Source organism: Physeter macrocephalus, chromosome 2 (genome assembly GCF_002837175.3).
Source record: "Physeter macrocephalus isolate SW-GA chromosome 2, ASM283717v5, whole genome shotgun sequence".
In the NCBI taxonomy this organism is placed as follows: domain Eukaryota; kingdom Metazoa; phylum Chordata; class Mammalia; order Artiodactyla; family Physeteridae; genus Physeter; species Physeter macrocephalus.
In genome coordinates, this window is record NC_041215.1 from 94,192,038 (window position 1) to 94,216,589 (window position 24,552).

Sequence of the window (24,552 nt, forward strand, 5' to 3'; positions counted from 1 at the left end):
TAATGAGTAAATCAATATAAGTAGTTTAGGAAGTTCAGATTAGCTAGTCCCAGAAAACAAATCTACATGTTATTCTTAAAATGTGTATTTATTTTACTTAACATTGATAAATCAGGGAAAAGACATATAATTGCCTTCTTTTCTTAAACCAAAATTATTACTCCAGGCTGATTTCTCCAAAGACTCACCTTAATTATATAAACTTGGATTCTTCAAATGTTTCTAAGCTAGTAGTTTTTTTTGTTTTTTTTTTTTTTGTGGTATGCGGGCCTCCCTCTGCTGTGGCCTCTCCCGTTGCGAAGAACAGGCTCCGGCCGCGCAAGCTCAGCGGCCATGGCTCACGGGCCCAGCCGCTCCGCGGCATGTGGGATCCTCCCAGACCGGGGCGCGAACCCGGTTCCCCTGCATCGGCAGGTGGACGCGCAACCGCTGCGCCACCAGGGAAGCCCGAAGCTAATAGTTTTTGTAAGAAGGACTTTTTTGTTTTTTAAGTTTAGCACACTTAAAGCATTAGAAATTCTGGGCTTTTTTTTTTAATTTGGGGGATTTATGCAAGTGCATATGTACATCTGTAGACCAATCAGAACAAAGTTCCTTTAATTTAAGAGGCATTACAATGGAATTTATTAATACCCCACAGAGTAGGAAAACATTTTACTTTTACTCAGCAAAATATAAAGGCTGTTATAAATTATAGACACAGACACTTAGAAAGCTTATAGCTTCAGCTTTACAACCTCAACCCCAGGTTGAAAGTAAACACAGACACACAAAAATTCACCAGTTCAGATCTCAAAAAGCTGTTCTTCCCAGTGGGCACAACATTCTTAATCAATCTGAGCTCACAAAGGACAAATGAAAAGACTAAAAAACCTGGATTCTTTGTCATCTCACTTCTAATTGAGACTACATAGCCATCATTCAACAGGTATCACCAAATGGTTAGGCCATAAAACCAAATTCTCAATCATTGCTACCAATGCAGAATAACTTAGCTATGCATAAATCAGAAACAAAAACAAATTTTTTAAAAAAAATCAGTAAAAAGAAAAAACAGACAGTGGTTAGTTCTATAACTGCTTTGGATTTATTCTAAGAGCCAATAAAAGATATTCCTGGGTTTAAACAACACATGAGGTACACTTCCTTAGCCATAAAGTTTGGCTCCATCACATGAGTTCACTTGAGCATCTCTGTGGAAACTTGAGATTTCCTACATTACAGTATAATTTTCAAAAACAGAAAACCATGTCTCCTGTACAAATATAAAATGAACATTTGTCAAAGTTTTATTCAACTCATTAATTAATGAGCGAACAAGTAAGATGCTAAAACCAATTCTAAGAGTACATGAGAAAGTAGACATATATTCATTTTAAAAATTAGGGTAGGATTGCAGAGTTAGATGCAAAACTGTTTAATATCTTACAGAACAATAAGTCATAACGTGTGGGGTTATCTGGTGTATCAGATAGAAATTATTGCATATCTGCCAGACAAAAATCTACCTGTTACCCCCCCGCCCCTACAGAATTATAAAATAGCCCAGTCAACATAAAGTCAAGCTCAGCAAAGCTATGAAAGAACACCTTGGTAAATAAATTCTTGCCTATTTCCAAGTTTTGTATAATTTTTCTCATACTACTGAGATATTGCAAATATTGCATGAGACATACTTATACTAAACATTTATTCATTTATCTGCAATTCATTTTTAACTGGGAATCCTGTATTTATCTTTTAACCCTAATAACAAGTTAACAAAAACTTTACCTACTCTGCACAGTTCCATTGCCAACAAGTATCTCTTAAATTTGTGCCTGGCTTCATATTCTTGCCTAGATAATAAATACTAAGCGGTATTTCTACAGCGCTTCTATTCTTTATATTTACCACTGGGGGGCGCATATAACTCACAGTCTACCGATGCCACGTGGTGAAGAGCGTTTCAACACCCCATCCACTAGGGGACCGTTCAGGAACCTCTAAGATTTCACAACCAGGCTCTGCTCACGTGCTCACTAATCATTTGTGCGCACGCGTACAACTGCCCCCAGGCCCGATCCGAACCGCGCAGGCGTAAGAGAGTGAGCGCGCAGGCGTAAGAGAGTGAGCGCGCAGGCGTAAGAGTGAGCGCGCAGACGCCATTGGTAGGACTCACGGCAAAGGGAAAAGGAGGGGGTGGAGGCGCTGGGGCTCAGACGTGCTGGGGCTGTGGACTGGGAGCTGCTAGAACGCTCTCCGGGCTGCGCCTCCTGCGTATTTGATGCTCCGTGGAGATGCCCAGCCGAGGTGCGCGACCCGAGGACGGCTCCGGGCAGGTCCCTACCGACAACTCGACGCAGCACAAGGAAGATCTCAGCAGCAAGGTGAGTGTGGGACGAGGTGACAAGGCCCCCAGGCTCGGGACGGGGCGTCGCTCGCCCCCCAGAGAAGATCCACGGCGGCCGCGTGGTCCGGTCTCGGTTTTGTCCTGCTGCTTTGACAGCTACAGTTAAAGGGAGGCCTTGAAACTTGCCCCAATATTAGACCCATATGGCAGTAGGGCGGGGGTTTAGTTGTTTTGTTTTTCAAATTATGAATTTTTTAAAGTTTTATTTTAAAAATTATCGTACAGTAAAATTTGATCCTTTTTCCTTTTCTCTAAATTTAACACATGTGTAAATTTGTGTGACCACCACCACAATTGGTATACAGAACAGTTCATGACCTCAGAAGACTCCCATTATAGCTGTGCCCTCCCCAACCCAGAACCTCGGGCAACCCCTGATCTGCTCTGCATCACGACAGTTTTATCCTTTCCTGAACATCATGTAGATGAAATCATAGCGTATGCGTCTCTTACTCGGCATAATGTCTTTGAGATTCATAGTTGCTTTTTTTTCTTAAAAAAAAAAAACAGGTACAAAGTTTATTATTAGAGACATAGCACAACAAGTTGGGAGAGCACACAGAGAAACGGTTTAGGTCACATAGAGGCAAGGCAGAGATGCACACCCGGAGAGCAATGGTGTGGATGTCGCCCCCTAATGAGGAGGAGGGCAGTAAAGAGGTGGTGAAGTCGTTTATATAGGGCAGTTCTTCCAGGTCTTTGTTTACCTTTGGCCCATTATCTGGTTTCTTTTTCCACACCTGACCTGCCCTAGGATCCTCCCCAACATGCGTGAGCAACTTTTTTCCAAGATGGATTACAGCCCAGAGGCCTATGGGACGGCCATCACATATTACGGGGTGGTGCCCCCTCCTTTTTGACCCCCAAGGAGCCTTTCTGCGCATGTGCAATGTTTCCCTTGCCCCAAGGATGGGAAACGTATGACCTCTTGATCTTTTCACAGGGTTTAGTCCCACTCTGTCCCTGCCATAAAAATGTCCAATGTCCGGTTATTTACTCTATTTCTGTTGCTGGTTTTATATCGAGGTGCAGATCTCAAAATATAGACAAGAGTCCGGTCATAAATATGTAGTCCTGGAGCCCGTTTGTCTCTTGCTTCAGGAAATGTAAACAGGGAGCTGGTAATGAATGTCCGGTCTGGAGCCCATCTTCTTCTCACCCCAGGAAGTGTGAACAGGAGGCCAGTTGTAAATGTTTAGCCTGGAGCTCATCTATCTCCTGCCTCAATCCCCCCAAGAGATGTGAACCCCAGTAAATCTTTATTGGGAGGATGAAGGGCAAAGGTCTGTCTTCTGCAGCTTCTTCATGCTGGCATGGGGCTCGTAGACCCTACCTAGTTGGGGTCACAGAGCTCTCGTCCTGTCTCATTAAGGGGCCCAGGGTGACTTCTGTTGTTTTTCCAAGGAGTGGCTGGAATCTGCATCACTGTCATCTTGTCTGGGAAACTGTGTGTCCTTAGAAAGAACAAACTAGACAAGTAAATTAATAAAAGGCAGGGACCAAAGATCAGTAAAAGAATTATTGTAACCAGGGGCCCAAGCAGGAGTAAGAACCAGGTTACATTTGATAGCATTACTTTAACTGTAGTCCAGATAGTGTCAGCGCTTGGGTTACCCTGTCCAAAGGAATGAAGCCATTGAGCACGATCATATAACTTTTTGATGTCTTTTTCTACTAACCCAGTGTTATTGACATAGCTGTGACATACCTAGTTAGAAGTAGTTGGAGGAGTGACAACCTGAACGTTAATAGACAAAATAGATCTCATTTCTTTTCAGGAGATAAAGCCTGAAACCCAGTCTGGACCTGACGCTTTGGTGTGACTTGTAGCCAGGTAGCCAGTTGTCTAGTTTCATTTAAGTAGGTTTTAACTTTTAATGTGGTATTAACACATAGATAACAGGTGCTATTGGTCTGAAAATTTTCTCCTTAATAGCCAAAGCAGATGTTAACCATTAATGATGTTAGTGTTTTCCTAGGTATGAAAAGATGAAGAATTTGGGCTCATAAAATCTTTTTCTGAAAATATCTGACTATCTGAAGGGCTGTCCTACCAGTTTTTCCCAGAGCGCAGAGTGCCTCATTTCTTTTTCTTTTTTAAAAAAAAAATTTATTTATTTATTTATTTTGGGCTGTGTTGGGTCTTCATTGTTGCGCATGGGCTTTCTCTAGTTGCAGCGAGCAGGGGCTACTCTTCGTTGCGGTGCACAGACTTCTCACTGCAGTGGCTTCTCTTGTTGCAGAGCATGGGCTCTAGGCTCCCAGGCTTCAGTAGTTGCAGCACGTAGGCTCAGTAGTTGTGGCTCGTGGGCTCTAGAGCGCAGGCTCAGTAGTGGAGCATTGGCTTAGTTGCTACGCGGCATGTGGGATCTTCCCAGACCAGGGGTTGAACCCGTGTCCCCTGCATTGGCAAGCGGATTCTTAACCACTGCACCACCAGGGAAGTCCCCCAGAGTGCCTCATTTCTGATCTCCACCCTGAACTCCTTTCAGGGGGTGTTGAAGGTCAGCAGCTGCAGTGGCCATGATTTAGTCCTTGTAGAGGTAGATGGCAAGGGTCAGTTACCAGTCGGCAGGGCCCCTTCATGGTCATAAGTTTAACCATGGTTTGGGGGGCATTTCATGACCATTTCATCCCATGGTGCTAGGAATGCTCGTTCCCGGGTCTGGCAAAGATTTCGTTGACAGGCCACTCAATGTGGTGTTACTGGACTAGGCCCTGTTAACAGTAGCCAAAAACCTCTGGACCACCTGTCTTACTAATCCCTTATGGTCCAGGTAAATATTCCCTCTTGTTGCTTCTTCCCATATTTAGAGTTACACTGTTACAATCATTGATCTCACATGGAACTCTGTATCATCATTTTATCAGAGGCTCAGTCACACATTTGGTAATGTAATAAGCAACAATTTTGTAAAACAGGCAATATAGAAAACAATATAGCTAGCAGTGCTAGTAAGGTCATAAGTAAGAATTTAAGTCAAGAACTTCCATTAGGTGTTGGCCAGTGTATACCCAGGTTATCTGACTTAGTCTGTTCTGTACCAATCCTTATCTTTCAGGGAAATTATATATTGGCATTGTTGATAAGGCATTTGCCCCAATTTTTTAGTGTAACTAGACTGATTATCCTTAGTATGATTTAATTGTTCCCAGCGTAGAGGAGCTGATAATGCTGCTGGGAACCTAAGAGTTTCCAATCTCAGGAGGGAGCAGGTAGAGAGAAAGATAAATGTTTTAATTTTACCCACAGGTGTAAATTACCAAATTGTTGTAAACCATAAATAACTTGAGGAGAAGAGCTTCTTTATATCTTCAACTCCCAGGTTGCAGCACCATCTGATCTCAGAGAGGCAGCAGTGAGTGATGCCATGAAGCAAGATCTTAATCCCTGCCCAGGAATTGAACCTGGGTAGCCTGGATGAAAACCAGGAATCCTAGCCACCACAATCCCTGGCTCTTGCCCCCAGTGAAAAATGCATTTCTCACGGAGGCAAAACTGTAAAAATAGGTACACAGTTTATTATTAGAGACATAGCACAACGAGTGGGAGAGCACACAGAGAAAGTTTGTTTAGTTAAGATAGAAGCAAGGCAGAGATGCTCACCCAGAGAAAAAGGGTGTGGGCATCCTCCCTAAAGAGGAGGAGCCTGGTTTGGTTTTTTTCTATGTACTCTTTTAATACTTTTAGAAATACTGCTCACCTTAGATCTGCTGCCTGTATTCTCTGTCTCAGAAAATGTCACCACCATCCATCCAGTTGTCCATGCCAGTAACGTGGGAGCCAACCTTTATGTACATCAGGAAGTCCTATCAGTTTTGTTTTTTTTTTTTTTTTTTTGCGGTACGCGGGCCTCTCACTGTTGTGGCCTCTCCCGCTGCGGAGCACAGGCTCCGGACGCGCAGGCTCAGCGGCCATGGCCCACGGGCCCAGCCGCTCCGCGGAATGTGGGATCTTCCCAGACCGGGGCACGAACCCGCGTCCCCTGCATTGACAGGCGGACTCTCAACCACTGCGCCACCGGAGAAGCCCTATCAGTTTTATTTTTGAGGCCCATCTGAAATATGTGCCTTTGTCACCGCGTACACTCTTAACCATCCTAAACCAGTCACTTTCATCTACCGTAGGGAATCCTGCAAAGGTTTCCTAACTGGCCTCTCCTCATCCATTGTTACCTTCTTCCAGTAGGTCCTTCACTTTAGCCAGAGCTACGTTCCCAAAACAGTTATCTGATTATCACTCCTCTGCTCCTCCCCCTCAAAAGGGAGCCAGTATAATATAAATCTTAACTGCCATAAGCAGGAAAAAAAAAGAAAACCTTTGAAAATAAATTTGAGATAAGGATGGCTATAGCCTTTGAGGTGGTAGATGTCCTAGATAATACTTTGGTTCTGTCCCAAACTGACAGTGGCATCTTGGGCAAGTCTCTCATCCCTCTATCACAGTTTCCTTGTCTGAAGTACTAAAGTATACCTGCCATTCCTAAAATGAATGGGAAAGTGCTGTTCAAACATAAGCCTCCAGGAGGTTGTACAAATTCAATCTTGGAATTCAACTCAATCTCTAGTCAGTTACTACAGTGACTGTCAGCTGGAGAGCAGAAGGGCACACATCTGTGAGGAATGAAGTTTCAAACCACACACAGCCCACTCTGATTACTACCGTAGCATGCCACCTATACTGATGTATGACCGATCCTCGAGGCTGCCGAGGTAGGCCAAAATTATGAAATATGCTTTTAGAGGCCTAGTGATACTATGTAATCAGTCATGTTCACAATATAGCTACCATTACTGAAAAGAGTTTAAAAGAAACTGAGTTTCCATTTAGTTGAGCCCTCTTCTACTAATAAAAAGTGAGACCTAGTTCAACAGTGCCAGCCCTGTGCTAACCTTTGAGATGTAAAGCAAAGATGGAAAGTGATGGGTCGTACTACCCCAGGTAGGGCACTTACTGCTACTTGCTTCCTCTGAATGTCTGGCTGTACCATTTAGTACATAAATCATGAAAAGCATGGGAATGGCGGGGGTGGGGAGTAACCCACTCTTCATTCCATTTGGTTTTTTTTTTTTAAAGCTAAAATATAATTTAAAAGAAATCATTGAAAAAACTGGTATTACTTTTGGATTTTGGTGCATACTGTCTTTTTTTTTTTTTTTGGTACGTTCTCTATTTTAAATAAAAGATGTAAATCTTACTTAGTAACTATGGCTCTTGCCTGAATATGAATGCTGGTTACCAACACCCTGTCTGGGCTCAGTGAGCCGTCTAATACTTTGTAAGTCTAATCACTGTTTCTTCCCTCAGCTTTCCCCCACCTGCACTTCCACACAGCTGCTGTTGAAAAGAATCTATATATTCACAGACTGCCCATTTGGACAATCAATACTTATCCCATGTCTTTAATTTTAAAGGGCCCTCATTGAGCATACTTTGATAACCTCTGATTTAAGAATGTTTTCTTATTTTAATAGATTAAAGAACAAAAAATTGTTGTGGATGAACTTTCTAACCTGAAGAAGAACAGGGTGAGTTATTAGAGTTATTCCGAACAGTATGTGGGAGGGTTTGATTATATCTTATTAACTATATACAAAAGTTATAAGAACTACATATAAGATTTATATTATATTAAAATTTACAAGGTTTCAGCATCTTTTTAGTTAAATTGCAGAAGTGAAGTGTCCGTGATTTTTTAATATATATCATATATAGATATCTACATATTAACCATAGCTGTTGATAATCTTTTCCCCATCATATGCAATTGACATTACCTTTGAACCAAATGATACTAATTGTACTATGTTATCTTGCAGCCATGGTCACTAATGGTATTTATTTTATACTTGAATTGGTGTTTTCTTTTGAGATAAATGAACTTTAAATCTATTGAGAAGAGTAGAAACTATTCAGGTGAATGTGAATAATTGTTTAAAAAAAAAAAAGGTAAATGCTTCCCCTTCCTTCCCCCCCACACCCCAGGTTTTTTACCCAAAGCTTCCAAATCTTTTTGTTGTTTTTTTTTTTTTTTTTTTTTTTTTGCGTTATGCGGGCCTCTGGCACGAACCCGCGTCCCCTGCATCGGCAGGCGAACTCTCAACCACTGCGCCACCAGGGAAGCCCCCAAATCTTTAACATGGTTATTTAACTCCATTTCCATTAATGTAGTCACAAACAAGCAAGCTACTGTTTCATGAGTCATTATACTGCCAAAACATATATTTTAAAGTTAAATGATTTGAGCCCTTTAAAGCATTGTAGAGATTACTTGATAACTGACATGTTAGACATTTCTGATACAGGTATGGTACAATTGATACAAACTTTCTAGAGGGCAAATTGGCATAATGTATCAAAGTCTTAAAGCTGTGTAACACTTTGATCCAGCTGTTCTATTTATAGGAGTTGATACCTAGGAAAGTATCATGAGAGTGCAAAAAAATTTAGGTACAGAGACATTCATCTCAACGTTGATTTATAATGGTGAAAAGTTGGTAACACTTAAATGACCAAATAAACTGAAATATTACTAAAGAAAAATGGTGTTATAGCATATGCAGAGAAAAAAGAGTTTTACCTCGGTGTTAATGGTAGCAATTTCTAGATAGTTGGATAATGGGTGAGTTCTGTTTGTTTATCTGTATTTGCTAAGGTATTGTTCCGAACATGTTACTGAAGTTCAAGAATAAGCAATAATAGGGTTCAGAGCTTTGACATCTACTTTTTAGAATAAATTATGATATTAGCCTAAATTATGTTTTGCAGAAAGTATATAGGCAGCAACAGAACAGCGACATATTCTTTCTTGCAGACCGAACAGAAATGCTTTCTGAAAGCAAAAGTAAGTTTTTTTGGTACATTATATAGAAACACACAGAAATTCTTTTGTGGGCTTTCTGTAGAAATTCATGATGGTGCCTAAATTATACTGTCTACATCGGAATGTTTAAACATATATCTGTCTGTATCTGAATGTGTTTAAACATATATCTAAAGATGGGATGGTGGTATACCTGTTAATAAAATTAATGCAATAGTTTGGTTTTTTTCAAGTTAGCCTTCCAAGGATGAGTCAACAGTAAAAATAAAATTTAAAAAATATAAGATGTGTTAGGAAGCGATAATAATTAACGTAAGTTTTAGAGTTTTAGACAGATCTAGGCATGAAATATTGTTCTCCCACTTTCTACCTTTCTGATTTTGAGTCAATCACTTTGAGCCTCCAAAGTCTTATGGGATTTAAATAAAATGATATGTATATTTAATGTGCATTGCCCCATGCCTAGGTCAAAATAAGCGTTTAACAAACACACGAGTTACCTAAATACTAAACATTCTTCATTAGAAGCCTATTGTAAATTATTATTCAAACTAACATAGTATATATACTCATGATTTGATCTTGGAAAATAACCTGTTTTGCCCTTTGAATTACTAGGTAAAGGTTCAAGAATTTTTATTTCACTTAGTATGTCTTCTCCCTTCCCCCACAGATATATTGGATGAGCTGAGGAAAGAATACCAAGAAATAGAAAACTCAGAGAAGACCAAAATCAAGAAATAGTCAACTTGATTTTACATAGCAATGTGTGGCATTTGTTGTGCAGTAAGCTTTTCTGTTGAGCATTTCAACAAAGATTTGAAAGAGGATTTACTGTGTAATCTTAAACGGCGGGGACCCAATAGTAGTAAACAGTTGTTAAAGTCTAATATTAACTACCAGTGTTTATTTTCTGGTCATGTCCTTCACTTAAGAGGTGTGTTGACTGCCCAGCCTGTTGAAGATGAAAGAGGCAATGTATTCCTGTGGAATGGAGAAGTCTTTAGTGGAATAAAGGTTGAAGCTGAAGAGAATGATACCCAAATAATGCTTAATTATCTTTCCTCTTGTAAGAATGAATCTGATATTTTGTCACTCTTCTCAAAAGTCCAGGGTCCTTGGTCTTTTATATATTATCAAGCATCTAGTCATTCTTTGTGGTTTGGTAGGGATTTTTTTGGTCGTCGTAGCTTGCTTTGGCATTTTAGTAGTTTGGGCAAGAGTTTCTGCCTCTCTTCAATCGGTGCCCAAACATCTGGAGTGGCCAATCAGTGGCAAGAAGTTCCAGCATCTGGAATTTTCAGAATTGATCTAAAGTCTACTTCCATTTCCAAATCTGTTGTTTTAAAATTGTATCCTTGGAAATATAACTCTAGGGAGGATGTTATCAAAGAATGTGTTAATAGCCTAACTCAAATTTCAGCAGATTTGCCAACATTTGTATCAGTGGCAGCAAATGAAGCCAAACTGTATCTTAAAGAACCTGTTGTCCCTTTAAATATGATTTTGCCACAAGCCGCATTTGAGATCCATTGCAGTAGCATTTCCAGCGTCCCACCATCAAGAGAGACCCTTCAGGTCTTTCTTACTGATGGACACATGAAGAAAGTAGTTCAGCAGTTCATTGATGTCCTGAGTGTCGCAGTCAAGAGACGTGTCTTGTGTTTACCTAGGGATGAAAAACTGACACAAAGTGAAGTTTTGAATACTAGTAATAGGAAAGCAAATGTTGCAATCCTGTTTTCTGGGGGAATTGATTCCATGGTTATCGCAGCGCTTGCTGACCGTCATATTCCTTTAGATGAACCAATTGATCTTCTTAATGTGGCTTTCATGACTAAAGAAAAGACCGTACCAGCTGGTTTTAACAAAAAAGGGAGAAAAGAGAAAAATAATTGTGAAAAACGCGCTGAAGAATCCTCTAAAAATGTCAGTGCTGCTGCTGCTGCTAATCCTGGTGAGCAATTCAATGTACCAGATCGAATCACAGGAAGAGCAGGGCTAAAGGAACTACAAGCTGCCAACCCTTCCCGGATTTGGAATTTTGTTGAAATTAATGTTTCTCTGGAAGAACTGCAAAGATTAAGACGAACTCGAATATCCCACTTAATTCAGCCCTTGGATACAGTGTTGGATGACAGCATTGGCTGTGCAGTCTGGTTTGCTTCTGGAGGAGTTGGTTGGTTAGTGACCCAAGATGAAGCAAAACCATATCAGAGTAGTGCAAAGGTATGACACGGTATTTCTCCTCAGGATTTCTGAGACCTAACTTTGACCCTTAAAGCTTTTAGCATTTAAGTTGCAAGAATATAGCGTATTTCAGTTGCATTTAAACTACAACACAAAGTATATGACTTTGTAAAAATTGGGCCTATTTTACTATTTTATGACTTTGCCTTATGGCTTTTCTCTGAAAATGTTATCTTTGGGGTTATCATTTTTTAAGCTTGACTTTTATCTTAGTTATTTTCCTTACTGTATAGTAGATAACATTTTTTATATGGATTTCTTTAAACCTTTATAGGTAGTTCTTACTGGAATTGGTGCAGATGAGCAGCTCGCAGGTTATTCTCGTCATCGTGTCCGCTTCCAGACACACGGGCTGGAAGGACTGAATAAGGAAATCGAGATGGAACTGGGTCGAATTTCTTCTAGAAATCTTGGTCGTGATGACAGAGTTATTGGTGATCATGGAAAAGAAGCAAGGTAATTCCTATTATCTATCTGAGGGTTTTTGGGTAATCTTGTAAAGACAATAGACTGTAAAAGGAGATTTTTAGGTTCCTTTTTCTTTGGAGACTTGTTCAAATGAATAACAGTAGCAGCAATATCTTGGCTTTATATTACAAACACAGTCGGTCAGAAGCAAAGCTGGAGAAGAGCCAGAGCAACGGTTTTTCCAGAACTCATTCTCCAAGAAATGGCTTTTCAGTAATTTTCAAATATGATACAATTACATGATTGCTTTTAAGACCACAGTGAAAGACTGTAAAACTTGAGGTAATGAAATACTGAGAGAAGGTGTTTAAGGGGCTTCGTTTTGTTTCAGATGTTTGCTTTCCTCCCAATAAGGGCATAGTCCTACTCCCAAGCTTTCTCCTCCAGTGTTACAGAGCCTGACTTTGTCTCTACAGACATTTCTGTATGTGCAGGCATACCTGGGGATACTGCAGATTCAGTTCCAGACCACTGCAAAAAAGCGAGTCACTTGAATTTTTTGGTTTCCCAGTGCTTACAAAAGCTATGTTCACACCGTACTGTAGTCTATTAAGTATGCAGCAACATTAATGTCTAAAAAAAAAAGTATATACCTTAATTTAAAAATACAAAACAAAAAGCAATCACAAGGTAACATCAGAGATCACTGATCACATATCACCATAACAAATATAATAATGAAAATTTTGAAATATTGCGAGCATTTCCAAAATGTAACACAGAAACGTGAAATGAGCAAATGCTGTTGGGAAAATGGCACCACCGATATACTGCTCATCGCAGGGTTGCCACAAACTTTGTTTGTAAAAAAAAAAAAAAAAATAACGCAGTATCTATGAAGCACAATAAAACAAGGCGTGCCTGTATAGATCCATACTGATTTAAATGGCGGTTCCGGTACTGGATTCCCCTCTGTCATATGTTTTTTGAACACAGTTTAGTCATATGTTGCAGATTACCTAAAAGTTTCAGAGATCAAGCCACTTTCATGTGTATATTCTTTTTTAATCTTAGGGGTTTGCGTTTACCTACAACATATTTCTGATGATAGTAAACAAGTGCTTGAATACAACTTTTTAAAGGATTAAGGATAAAAGAAGATGTTTCATTTAATTATAAAAAGCAGAAGTTTGTTCAAGTAGGTTGATTTATTAAGTGATGGTTTTATTACAAGGGTACGAGCACGCAAGAACAAGGAGTCCAAATAAGCTTCATGGGAATTGGAGCATCATAATACACGAACTCTGAGACTTCATTGTTTCTTGTCTCTACCTTGTCATTCATTGTTTTCTTTAATAGTAGTTATACTTTTTATTTTAGATTTCCTTTCCTGGATGAAAATGTTGTCTCCTTTCTAAATTCCCTACCGGTTTGGGAAAAGGCAAACTTGACTTTATCCCGTGGAATTGGTGAAAAACTAATTTTGCGTCTTGCGGCAGTGGAACTTGGTCTAACAACCTCTGCTCTTCTGCCGAAACGGGCCATGCAATTTGGATCCAGAATTGCAAAAATGGAAAAGAATAATGAAAAAGCATCTGATAAATGTGGAAGGCTCCAAGTCATTTCCTTAGAAAACCTTTCTATTGAAAAAGAGATCAAAATGTAATATTTCACAGTGTAACAGCATTTGCTGAATGATGATTTAAAAAAATACTCTGCTGCTTTATTATTGTATAATGTTGCTGTAAAATTCATTATGTGAATTTTTACTTTGTAGTGTAATACAACCAATTTAATCAAATTGATACTCCAGAGAAAGAGATTATACTTGAAAGAACAACCTGGATATTTTAAACTGTGGTATTAACATTGTTTTGAACTCTTACATGGTAATTTCCCACCAGCAACACTAAAAGAAGGCAGCTTTTATTGACTCTTCATGGTAGCTATATCCAGAAATAACTCAGTTTGTTACTGTTGTTATTTAACAGGTAAGAGAACTAAGGTTTAGAGAAGCTAAACAATTTGCTTGAGGTTCACACTCCTGAGAGACAGGTGGTACATCTCTTTAGGCAGCTCACTGTTCTGCTCTGAGAACTTCTGAAGACTATTTTAAATATTCTCCTGTCCCACAGATCTCTAACCTCCCTATCTTTTCCCCATTCTCAGCTCACGACCTCAGCTTTTCGCAGAGAAATCAAAGTCATCTAGCTAAGAACTGCTCAGCTTTCCAACACCAAAAGTTCTAACTTACCTGTGTGTGCACTCATCCTTTTCTTCCTTCTTGGCTTTAGAAAGAGAAATATATGCATCCATCCATCAAAAAGGCTGTGCCTCCACCTCTTCTTTGTATCCCAACCCTTCCTGCCTTTCAGGAACCTTACACTCGTCTCTCTATTATCTTCAGCCTCTTCTCTATAGTGTCCTTCGTATAATCATTTAAAACGTTCTAGTCTGTACCAATTTAAAATGCACATCCCTGGTCCTATGTCTTTCTGTACGTACCGTCTCTCGCCTCCCACCCACACTCATCCTTTCCACCTTTCCACCTCGTCGCTCACCTTCACTCCAACCTGACATCCACCCACAGTATTCAGTCATAACCACCATAACACAAGGTCACATTTGGGATCTATCCCCAATTAGGGCTGACACCCTTTCTGGATCTGGACATACTTTGATTCTTTTAATTATAGTGGGAAAGAAATTTTAGGAATTTACATACATTGCTCATACTTCGTAAGTGCAAACATGCAGCTCTCTTAAAGAAGGCAGTGACTTTTTGACGTCTCTTGATCTGGGAGAGCAATCACAAATTTATTAATATTCACTACCTTCACAGCAGCTAAGATAGTGACATGGTTGGAATAAGAGAAATTCTGCCTTCAAACAGTGACCAGAACCCTCCCTGTTGCTAAATTCAGGGAAAAGTTTCAGTTCTCATCTCCCTTGACCTAGAGCAGCATCCAGTGAAGTTGGCCATTCTCTTCTCTTGGCTTCTGTGACCAATCTTGGCTTTCCTCCTGCTCTCCTGACTGCTCGCTTTTTTGTATTCTTTCCTGCCTCCACCCTCTCCACCTGACCTTTACATATTAAATTTCTCAGGTCTCCATCCTGGGTTCTCAATTATCTATTCTTCCGTGGTGATTTCAGCCACTCCCCTGGCTTCACTTACCCTAAGCCTGCCGGAGTGTATACACCTAACCCAAGCTGCCATTTTTAGCTAAGACCTATATATCTAAGGCACATCTGACATCTCTGCTTGGTTCTCTCACAGGTACAGCTGAACTCTTAATCTTGCCCTGATCCCCCATAGCTCCTGACAGAAACTTAGGTGTCACCTAGATGACCACCTTCTTTTTAAACTCTGCCACTATTCGATCTGTTCCCAGTAGGCCATCTCATTATTTCTCAAACCTATCCACAGCCCTCCATCACCACCACTCAAGCCTGCACCTGCCATCTACTGCTATCAATCTAGCGTCAACTCTTAGAATAAAGTTCAAAATCTTTAACTCAGCAGCCTGCATAGTCTGGCCCTCACCTACCTCCTCATCCTATTTTTGTGCCCACATCTCTCTAGTTCTCTATGCAGTTTTGTTCAGTTTCTCAAAAATTTCAACTTTCTCCTCAGCTTAGTTCTTCATCACCTGTTGTTCCCTATGCCTGGAAAGCTACTTCTCCAACTCTCTGCTTGGATAGCTCTTTCTCATCTATCAGGCTCGGCTTAAAAGATCATCACTTCCTCAGGGCAGCCTTTCCCATGAAGGTTAGCTTTCCTTCATGTGCTGTCATTACATCTTACATTATGGTACTGTTTAAATGCAGCTGTATGATTATCTGTGTAACTGTAAGCTCCTTGGGGTTTTACAGCTGCCCTTTTCCGGCATTCCCAGCGCCTGGCTCATAACAAGCGTTCCATACATGTTTGTTGAGTAAAAGAATGTTGATGGAGGTGGGATTCTAACTCAGGACTACCTCAGAGCCTTGGGCCCTCGCCTCCGCCGCTCTGTTTCTGTGCTTTCTCGTAGACGAATAGTGAAAGTAGGAAATGACAGAGATTCACTGTTCCCAGAGCCCCAGTCCGGACTGAGTTCTAAAGGGGAGGGGTGGGGGTGGAGTGGGGCACCTGCCTTGGAGGAATCTAAGCCGCCGCGAGCATCCCTGGCACTGGCGGGAGGCCCCGACCTCGGAAGCACAGGAGCGCCCCCTCGCGGCGCGGCCCCGCTGTCCCAGGCCCCGGGTACCAACGGCTTCAGCCCGCGCCGGGGCGGCGGGACTTCAGCAAAGGCCCGGGCTCCCAGGAGAGCCTGGAGGCCGCGGGGCGAGCAGGCCTCCCCAGGCCCTCGGCTCAGGAGAGCCCCTCCCAGTCCTCCCTGCAGCGGCTACCCTCGCCCACGCGGGGCTCCTGACGTTGGCTTCGGGCCCAACGAGAGACCAGTAATTCAAAACGACCACTGTCCTCGGCCCCGGGAATACTCCAAGGACCGGCGTGGACGCAGCTCTCCTCGCCTGGACAAGCAAACTATCATCTCAGAGTTGGTTTCTTCCCTTTCCTTGTCCCTTCTCTTTTCCGGTGTCCAGTGGGCATAGGTCTTGAACTTGAGGATGGACAGACCTGGGATGGTTCTGATTCGGAAGCTGTGAAACCTCAGGCCCATCCTGTAACCTTCCTAGTCTCGTTTCTGCGTCTATAAAGTGGGGCTCCCAGCGCCTGTCTCGCAGAGCAGCATCTGACTTTTTCAGAAACGGAAACTCTGGCTCCACTCCAACCAACTGGATCGGAAACTCTAGGGTAGGATCCAGCAATCTGTCGTAACAAGCCACAGGTGATTTCAGCACAGGCTAGATTTTGAGAACCACAATACAGAGGGGCCAATTAAATGAAATCAATATTGTGTATAAAGAGCTGGGCAAATAGTAGATGCTCAATAAATAGTGGTTATGGAAAACCACACAAAAAAGGAAAAGCCCAAGCATAGATAAAAGAACAGATTGGTGGTTGCCAGAGACAGGGGGTGAGGTGGGCAAAATGGGTGAAGGGGGTCAAAAGGTACAAACTTCAGTTATAAAATAAGTAAGTCCTGGGGATGTGATGTATAGCATGGCAACTATAGTTGATAATAAAATCTTGAAAGTTCTCATCACAAGAAAAAAAGTTCTGTAACTATGTATGGTGATGGATGTTAACTACATTTATTATGGTGATCGTTTCAAAATATATACATATATCAAATTATGTTGTACACCTGAAACAAATATAGTGTATGTCATTAAAAAATTGTTTTTAATTGAAAATTTTTTTTAATTTTTAATTGAAAAAGAATTTTTAATTGAAAAAATATAGTGGTTGACCATGAAACAATTAATGTGATAAAGATGAAAGGTACAGATTTATTTCTTGAGAAATTCAGCTTCATTACCATGGTAAATTTTATTGCTTGTCTTTTCCTTTTTATTCATTGCAGAAACTTCAAAAAGGACACACTAGAATTAATTAGAAATGTTAAGATTGCCCAAAAAAGTATCACCTAGATTTGATCAAATTCAAGATGAAGAAACTTACCTGGAGAATTTAGCAGTACAGAGAAATGCTTCTGCTTTTTTTGAAAAATATGATCGGAGTGAAGTACAAGAGTTGCTGACTACTGCACTAGTTGGCTGGTTGTCTGCCAAAGAAGATGTCTGCTCTCAACTAGACATCCCGTGTGGAATTATGAGTCAAATAAATAATGTAGCCTTCTCCACTGCAATCCTACTGACTCCTGTAGACCCTACTGCCCTCTTAGACTACAGAGAAGTCCATCAAATCATAAGGGAATTGGCTGTTGGAATTTATTGCTTAAATCAAATTCCTTCAATCAGTTTAGAAGCTAATTATGATCAGAGTTCTTCTTGTCAATTACCTCCAGCTTATTATGATACCAGAATTGGGCAAATTCTGATCAATATTGACTACATGTTGAAAGCACTATGGCATGGAATATATATGCCCAAAGAAAAACGAGCTAGATTCTCTGAATTGTGGCGTACCATCATGGACATTGATCCAGATGGGAAGCCTCAAACAAATAGAGATATTTTTGCAGAGTTTAGTACAGCAGGTAAGAGCATTTAATTTGTTTTATTTTTATTAGAAGGCTTTTTTTTTAATTTAAAAGTAATTTATCTGTGGCTCAGTTTTATGTATTTAGCCATGTTTCTTGAAAGATTTTTTGAATTATAAAGAATCTATTTTTTCAATAATTAATAATTAATTTTTTTCAATGTCACCTTCTGAAGCTTGGTTAGGACCTGAACCACAGAAGTGTTCATTTGCTATTTACTGTATCTGTGGCTAGACTTCTGTGAAGTTCAAATGCCTGGAAATAAGATTTGCTTGGTGACACTAAGGCAGCCTGACTCACCTGCTATGGGTTGGGCTTCCAGATGTGTTTCAGGCTCTGTAGCTTTTGTGTGTACCAGCAAGCAGTACCATCTCTTGGAGATGGTACCTTTGTGTCTCAAAGACAGTTTAGATAGCTAATAGCTCTCATTTCTATGCAAGGTAATCAACTTCTGTTGAGAGCAGACTCCAAGAGTATTGAGTATAGGCAGAAATTCTCCTGCTCTGGGTGAGAATTAGTCTGTGATGTTGATGGAATCAACAACTGTCACTGGATAGGTGCAGAGTACCTACGATGGGAGGATCACTGGTTTCTAAAAGATTATAGCTGTAACTGGAACCGAAAAATCTCTTCTTGTTCAGGTCCTTGGGGTGATTAAGGTGAAGTAATGCAAAATGCTGCCAGTAATAGCTAATAAGTTCCATTAATTTCTGCATTCCCTTGACTGGTCTGGTAGTTCCCCTTAAAGGGTACTGATACTTTGGCACATGCAGATGCATTGTTGAAGAGAATATGGCATGGTCAAAGTCTTAAAAACATTTGTTAGTGTTCAACCAGAAGTGCTATCATTTCTGGTAGTTTAGGTCCTCCAAGGCTGGTTGAGCTCACATAAATAAATTGTATCTAAATTAAGGTGTCATTTTGATGTCAACGATGATAGAGTAGCTGATGACTCTTCTATCCTGGAAGTTGTCCAGTAATCTATATTCACTACTCACTGGAAGACAGTAGGGAATATGGCACAAGCCAGATAATGTTTCTGCCTACTTGCATTGGCCAAGATATGTCTATAAACTAAGCTACACCGTTTGCCCTTCTTGATTGAGATGATGCCAGGAACTTTGTGAAGATCTGAGCTCCATGGAGGTTAAGGATCCGCACTATTAGATGGTAGGTTTTAACAACGTTAGAGCTTTGACAATCCTGAAAAAAATTGGGTTTGCTTTTCTTCCCTTTTTACAAAGATTACTTTGAGACTCTCATCAGAAAGGAGGTGGGACTAATGAACCATCATTCCAATCTGGCATGTGTCAAGCAAAGCAAAAGGCAGAGCTGACAGATTGGTAAAGAAACAGTGAGCCCTTTTTAGATCCAGATATCTAGGTGGAAACTCCATTATACAAGTCAAATTCTGGAGAGTAATCAGGGTTAGAGGTGTACATTGAGGACTCAGTCATTCATATGTTAAAGTCACAAGAGCCTTTGGATCATCCAGTGAGAGCATCAATAGTAAGAAGAGAGATGGCCAGGGCAGGAGGGAGCACGTGTCCTGTTTTGTATCTACGGACAAAGGGCTCCTGCTTAGTTGATGATAAAATCAGTTATATCAAGCAACTTTGTGGCCCAACATCTGGTCTATTGAATCTAGCTGTCTATCATATCTGAGGCCACCCTCTATGAGTGGTGCCTCACAGTGGTGCTCCTGGTTGAGGAGATCAGAGACACATAGAAACATTCTAATCAAGCTGTCGGTGGAGTTGGGGAGCACCCAGAGACTAAAGTTGTCTGTCTTCCATGGCTTACGTTTTCAGGGGTGATATTCAAAATAATTAACCGCCAGCACAGCATGAGCACTGACCAGTCAGAACAGATATCAGCAGTAATGCTGGAACAGGATCTCAGAGACCTTCTCCTTGTCGTATGTACCCTTTGCTGGATCATGGAGCTTTCTAGGCTATCCCAGGGAAGGGAGGCATTCACAGAGCTCAGGGCTATAGCAATTTAATTGACCACACAATATGGAAGGTTTCAGTATTTTAACAATGTGGCCATATTGATACGTAACTAAATATCAGTCCCGGACATTTCGACTTAATTCTCCTTTTCTGGATGGGAATTCATGTCTTGACTATTATGATTCTACCACTAAAATATCTCAAAATCATCCACTTTGCTTTATCTCAACTACAACACCCTGATACAGAACACTCTTTTCTCTAGCCTTACATACTGCAACTGCCTTCTGGCTGCTCTCTGTCTTTTTCACTGAATATGAATGAGGCTGGAAACCTTTCAGAGCCAGTCACTCTACCACCATGTGCCTTGGGAAAAGTGCTGTGTATGTTACACTAAAGCGCTTTGTAATATTGGCTGCTGGACAATCAAGAGCATCATATGGGGATAGAGATTTTTTTCTCCCTCCACCACACTTCAGGAGTCTCCTGAAGAACCAGCAGCATCAATGCTTCAGGCACTGTAACAAAGGTGTAGTGCAAACAATTGTAAATGACCAAGTAGCACACACTCGAGGTGTGCTGGAGCAGAGTTTTCAGGGGGAAACTCCCAGAGGCAGCAGCAGGAATAGGTACAGGTTCCCCATCATGCACCACATCTGGAGCATCACTATGAAATCCTGCAGGGCCAAGCATCAGATTCCAGGAAAGGGACCTGGACTCTTAGAAGGTGGGGCTTTTATGCTGCATGCTTAAGGATATACAGGGTCAGACACCAGCATACAAGTGCAAAGTGTATTAGCCTAGGTTACCCCCCAAATTAGGGCCTGAAATGAGGGCTTCAGTCGGAGTAGTTTATGTGCAATGACTCCAAGGAACAGGAGTGAGGGACAGGAAAAGTGAATAGAAAAGGAGGAGTCATCAAGGATAATGCTGTTGAGCTTTTGTCACTTGAATAATTAGGGACGGTTTTGCTGGGACTCTGGGGAGTCACATAGAATACGCTTCAGGATTGTCAGGCCGAAGGATGGAAGAGGAAAGCATGTTTTCCCTGACTTCTCTTCTTCATTAGTCAAAGGTTCCATGAGAGTTAACTCCCTCATGCAGATTTGTTCATCCATCAGAATGGTGGAATGGGTTCCGTCGGGAGTCCAACACAGCAGTGGCAGAGAAACCCCAGGGCAAAAGTAAGGGCCACGTGGTGCAGTCAGGTTACATCTCTGTGGAGCTGGTCCATGCAATGACAGCTAGAGTGAAAAATACTGTCTGGGAGGAAGTGAGGTAGGGAACAAAAGGTGTCTGATATAGAGTGTGACTCATGGAAATTTGGCTCTAACCCTGTGCTCTCAGCTTAGTCCTTGTAGTTGCCGCTGTATGGTGGCAAGATAGTGGCGAGACTTGCTATTTCATCTTTCACGTTTGGGGCAACAGCACCTCCTCTCTTGACTTTGAGACTGGGTTCAAACCTTGCAACTGACCATGTGATTGCCTTAAACACTGTGCTACAGTGAATTTCCAAGGAACTCTGCGGGAGGCCAACTATTTTGGGGGGAGGGAAGACTGCTGGGAATCACTGAGGCCAAGTTAAACTTCACCTCTTTAATACCTTTGCACTGTATAAAACCACCAGCAAACACCACCTTTAAAAAATGGTAGGGTAGCAACAGCAGTGGAGAATAGAGCACTCCAAAAATCTGGTCATAGTATCCAGTTTGCTGAGAAGGGATACTCATTAGGGCAGGTCTCTTGATCTGATGACCTTATTTAAAACCAAAAGCTGGTAAACTGAAATGGTTATTTTTTTATGCCTCTGCTCATTCCTTGTCCTTTATCTGGAATGCCCTTCTCTCTCATCCCACTCTTCTGCATTCTTCCCCAGGTTATTGCTACTCATTTTTCGAGACCTCATTCAGACACAGCCTCCTCTATTCTGTACACATTGTACCATTTTGTATTGAAATTATTGGTTTCATCTCTGTCTTCCTTAATAGATTTTCTGTGCTTGAGAGCTTGAGAGCACAGAAAAGTATGCCTTTTTTGCCTTTAAATTCTCATCACATCTACAGTGCTTGGCACGTAGTAAATTTCAATACATATAGAAATTAAATGGTTAACAGAGTGTAAGAGAAAAGGAATTGAAGGAAACTCTCGGGTTTTTAGTTTGAGGAACTGATAGATAAATAGTGCTTTTAACTGTGATAGGGAATGAAAGAAAAGCAGATTTGGGGGAGAGGAAAGGTGGATTTTGTTCGGGAGTGCCTCTAGGACATTCAAGTAAAGATATGTATTAGGCATGGAGAAAGAATCTGGAGTTAGGAGTAAAACCAGGGCAGGAGAGAATATTAAAAGAAATTAGCATAGAGGTTAAAACGATGGAATCTTGTATTTCTCCCCTTCCCCCCCCCCCGCCTTCCAAATTTAGTTATATCCAATTTTTAGTTAAGTCCTCTTCGTTTTTTTACTTCATAATGACTTTGTACATATCTTCCCAGTTGATTTGCATACCATGCTATGATCACATTTCCTTTCATTAATAACTTAATTTTTTGTGACATGAACAGTTGTGCATTCTTTAAGAAATTCGCTTAGTTTTCCATTGTACATGTCAATTCAGCCCCCAACTTTTGAACAGAAATATCGAGCTCCTCTCAGTGAAGTGAAATATCAGGTGGTGTAGCAGTTCCATTTTCTCCTTAGAGATGTCTCTCTCCACACTTTCACCCTCCTACTCCCACCTGAGCCGGTAGATTATTTTCTCTAGGCACTTTACTGCTCTTCAAAATCCATCCTCCCATTCTCCATCCTTCGTCCGCCCCTACTCCACCTCCCTGCACCTGCCAGTCTCGGCCTTTCACCTGAGTAGGCCTTCCTCACCAGTCTGGTGATCCTTGCTGTTCGTTCCATCCTGGTTGAGGGGTGAGGCAGGAGCCCGCTTGCTGACTAGTACACCACACTGTAGAGTGATTAGGAGGAAACCTTGGTGTTTCACTGGGGAGACTTTCCCCAAATGCCGTATTTGTAGGTCTCTTCTCTTTGATTGGTCTGTTTCCTCCTATATCCTGCTTGGAGGGGGCAATGAGTCTGGAGCCAGAGGAGGGGAATGGTCTGTGGAGCTCCTCATTCCCTTCCAGTTTTTCAGCCCTTCTGCCCTTCTGGGGTGAGAACTGACTTGCTGCATTTTGGCTCCCATCCACTCAAGGCACAAAGTTTTAGAGGAATCAACAGTGCTCTAGCTTGTGTTTAGATCTATTTTAACTGTCAGAAACGCTTAATTTCTTTTTAATCTCAATAATTTATCTTACTAACTCTTTTGCAAAAGGGAGATGAATCATAGTGGCCATCTTAAAAATCCAAGATTATTCTGACTTTTTTAATATGTAGATTTGAGGAAGAAAAAAAGGAAAAAGAAAGGGGGGGAGGCACATTGATGAATTATTTACACTTTAAGGCACGTATGTTACAAACACACTCCACATTTTCTACGAAGTCTTATTTTACGGTTCTAAGCCGTTTTCTCAAGCTTTGATTAAGGTTGTAAATATCTTAAAAAAGACAATTTGACAACAAGAAACACTTAATTTCATCATAAATGGGAAGAAAATGTAATATAGAAATTGTCATTCATAATATAGAGTAAAATCAAGTTTCAGTTCTTGTCTCATCATGATTAATTGGTAGGAAAGTTATTTATTGTATATGTTTAGCTTCTGTTATCATCAAAAAGAAGAAATATGTAATTTAGGACCTGAAAAAGCAAATATACCTTATGCTCAAGTAAGAAGCTGATTCTCTGCTTAAAGGAAGATCACATTTCTTGTTGTTCTTCCATATTTTCTTTGATTAAAGATGGGACTTATGTTATAATGTTTCCATGATGTTGTATTTCTCCAAAGAGAATGAAAATCAATTCTTTTTAATTCCGCAAGCTTCCATCTTTCTTTACTCTGCTTAGTTACCATGTATCTGTCTGCTTTTATTCTTTGACAATTTTACTGGCATTTCATTATCCCTTTGCTGTCATTTCGGTAGAATTTCAAGATGAAACCCTGTCTTCAATCTACTCTGTTTATCCAGAAACCAAGTAAGAAATTTTCACAATCTAAAATCTTTCTTTTTTAATGTGAAGGTTTGATAGATATTACAAAGGATCCAGACTTTGATGGCATCTATGATGAAGACATGAATGAAGATCCAACATATAATCCCAATAGTCCTGAAGAAAAAGCTGTATTTATGAAATATGCTGAAAATATTCTACTAAAGTTGACATTCAGTACCACACAAGTTCAACAGTGTGAAAATGTTTTCATATTTGAAACAGCCTATTGGCTTACTAATGCTGTAAGATATAATCAGGATTATCTTGACATTTGTACCTACCAGAGATTACAGCAAAGGTTATATCTCCAAAAAAAGATTATTCAAAAACACTTTGAGAAGAAAACAGAAATCAGGAAAGGGATAGGATACCTAAAATTAATATGTTTTCTGACTCCATTTCTGCTGAGTTTAAAAAAGAAGATGAAAGTTCCATATTTAAGTAGTCTGCTTCAGCCTTTTTCAGGTAAGAGTATCACCAAAAATTATATATAAAATGTAGATATATATTGAGCTTATAT

At 40.6% G+C, this 24,552-nt stretch overlaps 3 protein-coding genes across 23 annotated transcripts in view; all 3 read left to right on the forward strand.

Annotated features, from left to right (window-relative positions):
- The first annotated feature begins 2,122 nt into the window (after positions 1-2,122).
- ASDURF (ASNSD1 upstream open reading frame) lies at positions 2,123-10,015 on the forward strand. Its single transcript, XM_024115593.3, has 4 exons — positions 2,123-2,369; positions 7,868-7,921; positions 9,162-9,237; positions 9,890-10,015. Exons 1-4 carry the CDS (start codon positions 2,280-2,282, stop codon positions 9,958-9,960), a joined length of 291 nt encoding a protein of 96 aa, XP_023971361.1. The 5' UTR covers positions 2,123-2,279; the 3' UTR covers positions 9,961-10,015.
- ASNSD1 (asparagine synthetase domain containing 1) lies at positions 9,982-15,948 on the forward strand. The gene is made up of 3 exons (XM_024115592.2): positions 9,982-11,445; positions 11,741-11,922; positions 13,255-15,948. The coding sequence occupies exons 1-3, from the start codon at positions 9,982-9,984 to the stop codon at positions 13,538-13,540; spliced, it is 1,932 nt and encodes a 643-aa protein (XP_023971360.1). The 3' UTR covers positions 13,541-15,948.
- A 632-nt stretch (positions 15,949-16,580) lies between these two features.
- The window catches only part of ANKAR (ankyrin and armadillo repeat containing), a 96,697-nt gene continuing 88,725 nt past the window's right edge, over positions 16,581-24,552 (forward strand). For 20 of the 21 annotated variants that reach the window (XR_003677117.2, XR_003677118.1, XM_055089042.1 and 17 more), the window contains exons 1-3: positions 16,581-16,669; positions 17,343-17,978; positions 24,060-24,497. Coding sequence is in view for 19 of the 21 variants with exons in the window: in XM_055089042.1 (XP_054945017.1) it covers positions 17,378-17,978; positions 24,060-24,497 (1,039 nt within the window). In the remaining 2 variants the exon portion in view is untranslated. Of the gene's footprint in view, positions 16,670-17,342; positions 17,979-18,894; positions 19,152-24,059; positions 24,498-24,552 lie in introns of those variants that run through there. The other variant, XM_055089049.1, reaches the window with a different exon arrangement.

Bases quoted from the DNA above. Each gene is read 5' to 3' on its own strand.
- ASDURF (XM_024115593.3), top strand. From the start codon at position 2,280: ATGCCCAGCCGAGGTGCGCGACCCGAGGACGGCTCCGGGCAGGTCCCT. The intron at 7,922-9,161 runs GTGAGTTATTAG...TATGTTTTGCAG, and splicing joins CTAACCTGAAGAAGAACAGG to AAAGTATATAGGCAGCAACA. The intron at 9,238-9,889 runs GTAAGTTTTTTT...CTTCCCCCACAG, and splicing joins AATGCTTTCTGAAAGCAAAA to ATATATTGGATGAGCTGAGG.
- ASNSD1 (XM_024115592.2), top strand. From the start codon at position 9,982: ATGTGTGGCATTTGTTGTGCAGTAAGCTTTTCTGTTGAGCATTTCAAC. The intron at 11,446-11,740 runs GTATGACACGGT...AAACCTTTATAG, and splicing joins CATATCAGAGTAGTGCAAAG to GTAGTTCTTACTGGAATTGG. The intron at 11,923-13,254 runs GTAATTCCTATT...TTTTTATTTTAG, and splicing joins GATCATGGAAAAGAAGCAAG to ATTTCCTTTCCTGGATGAAA.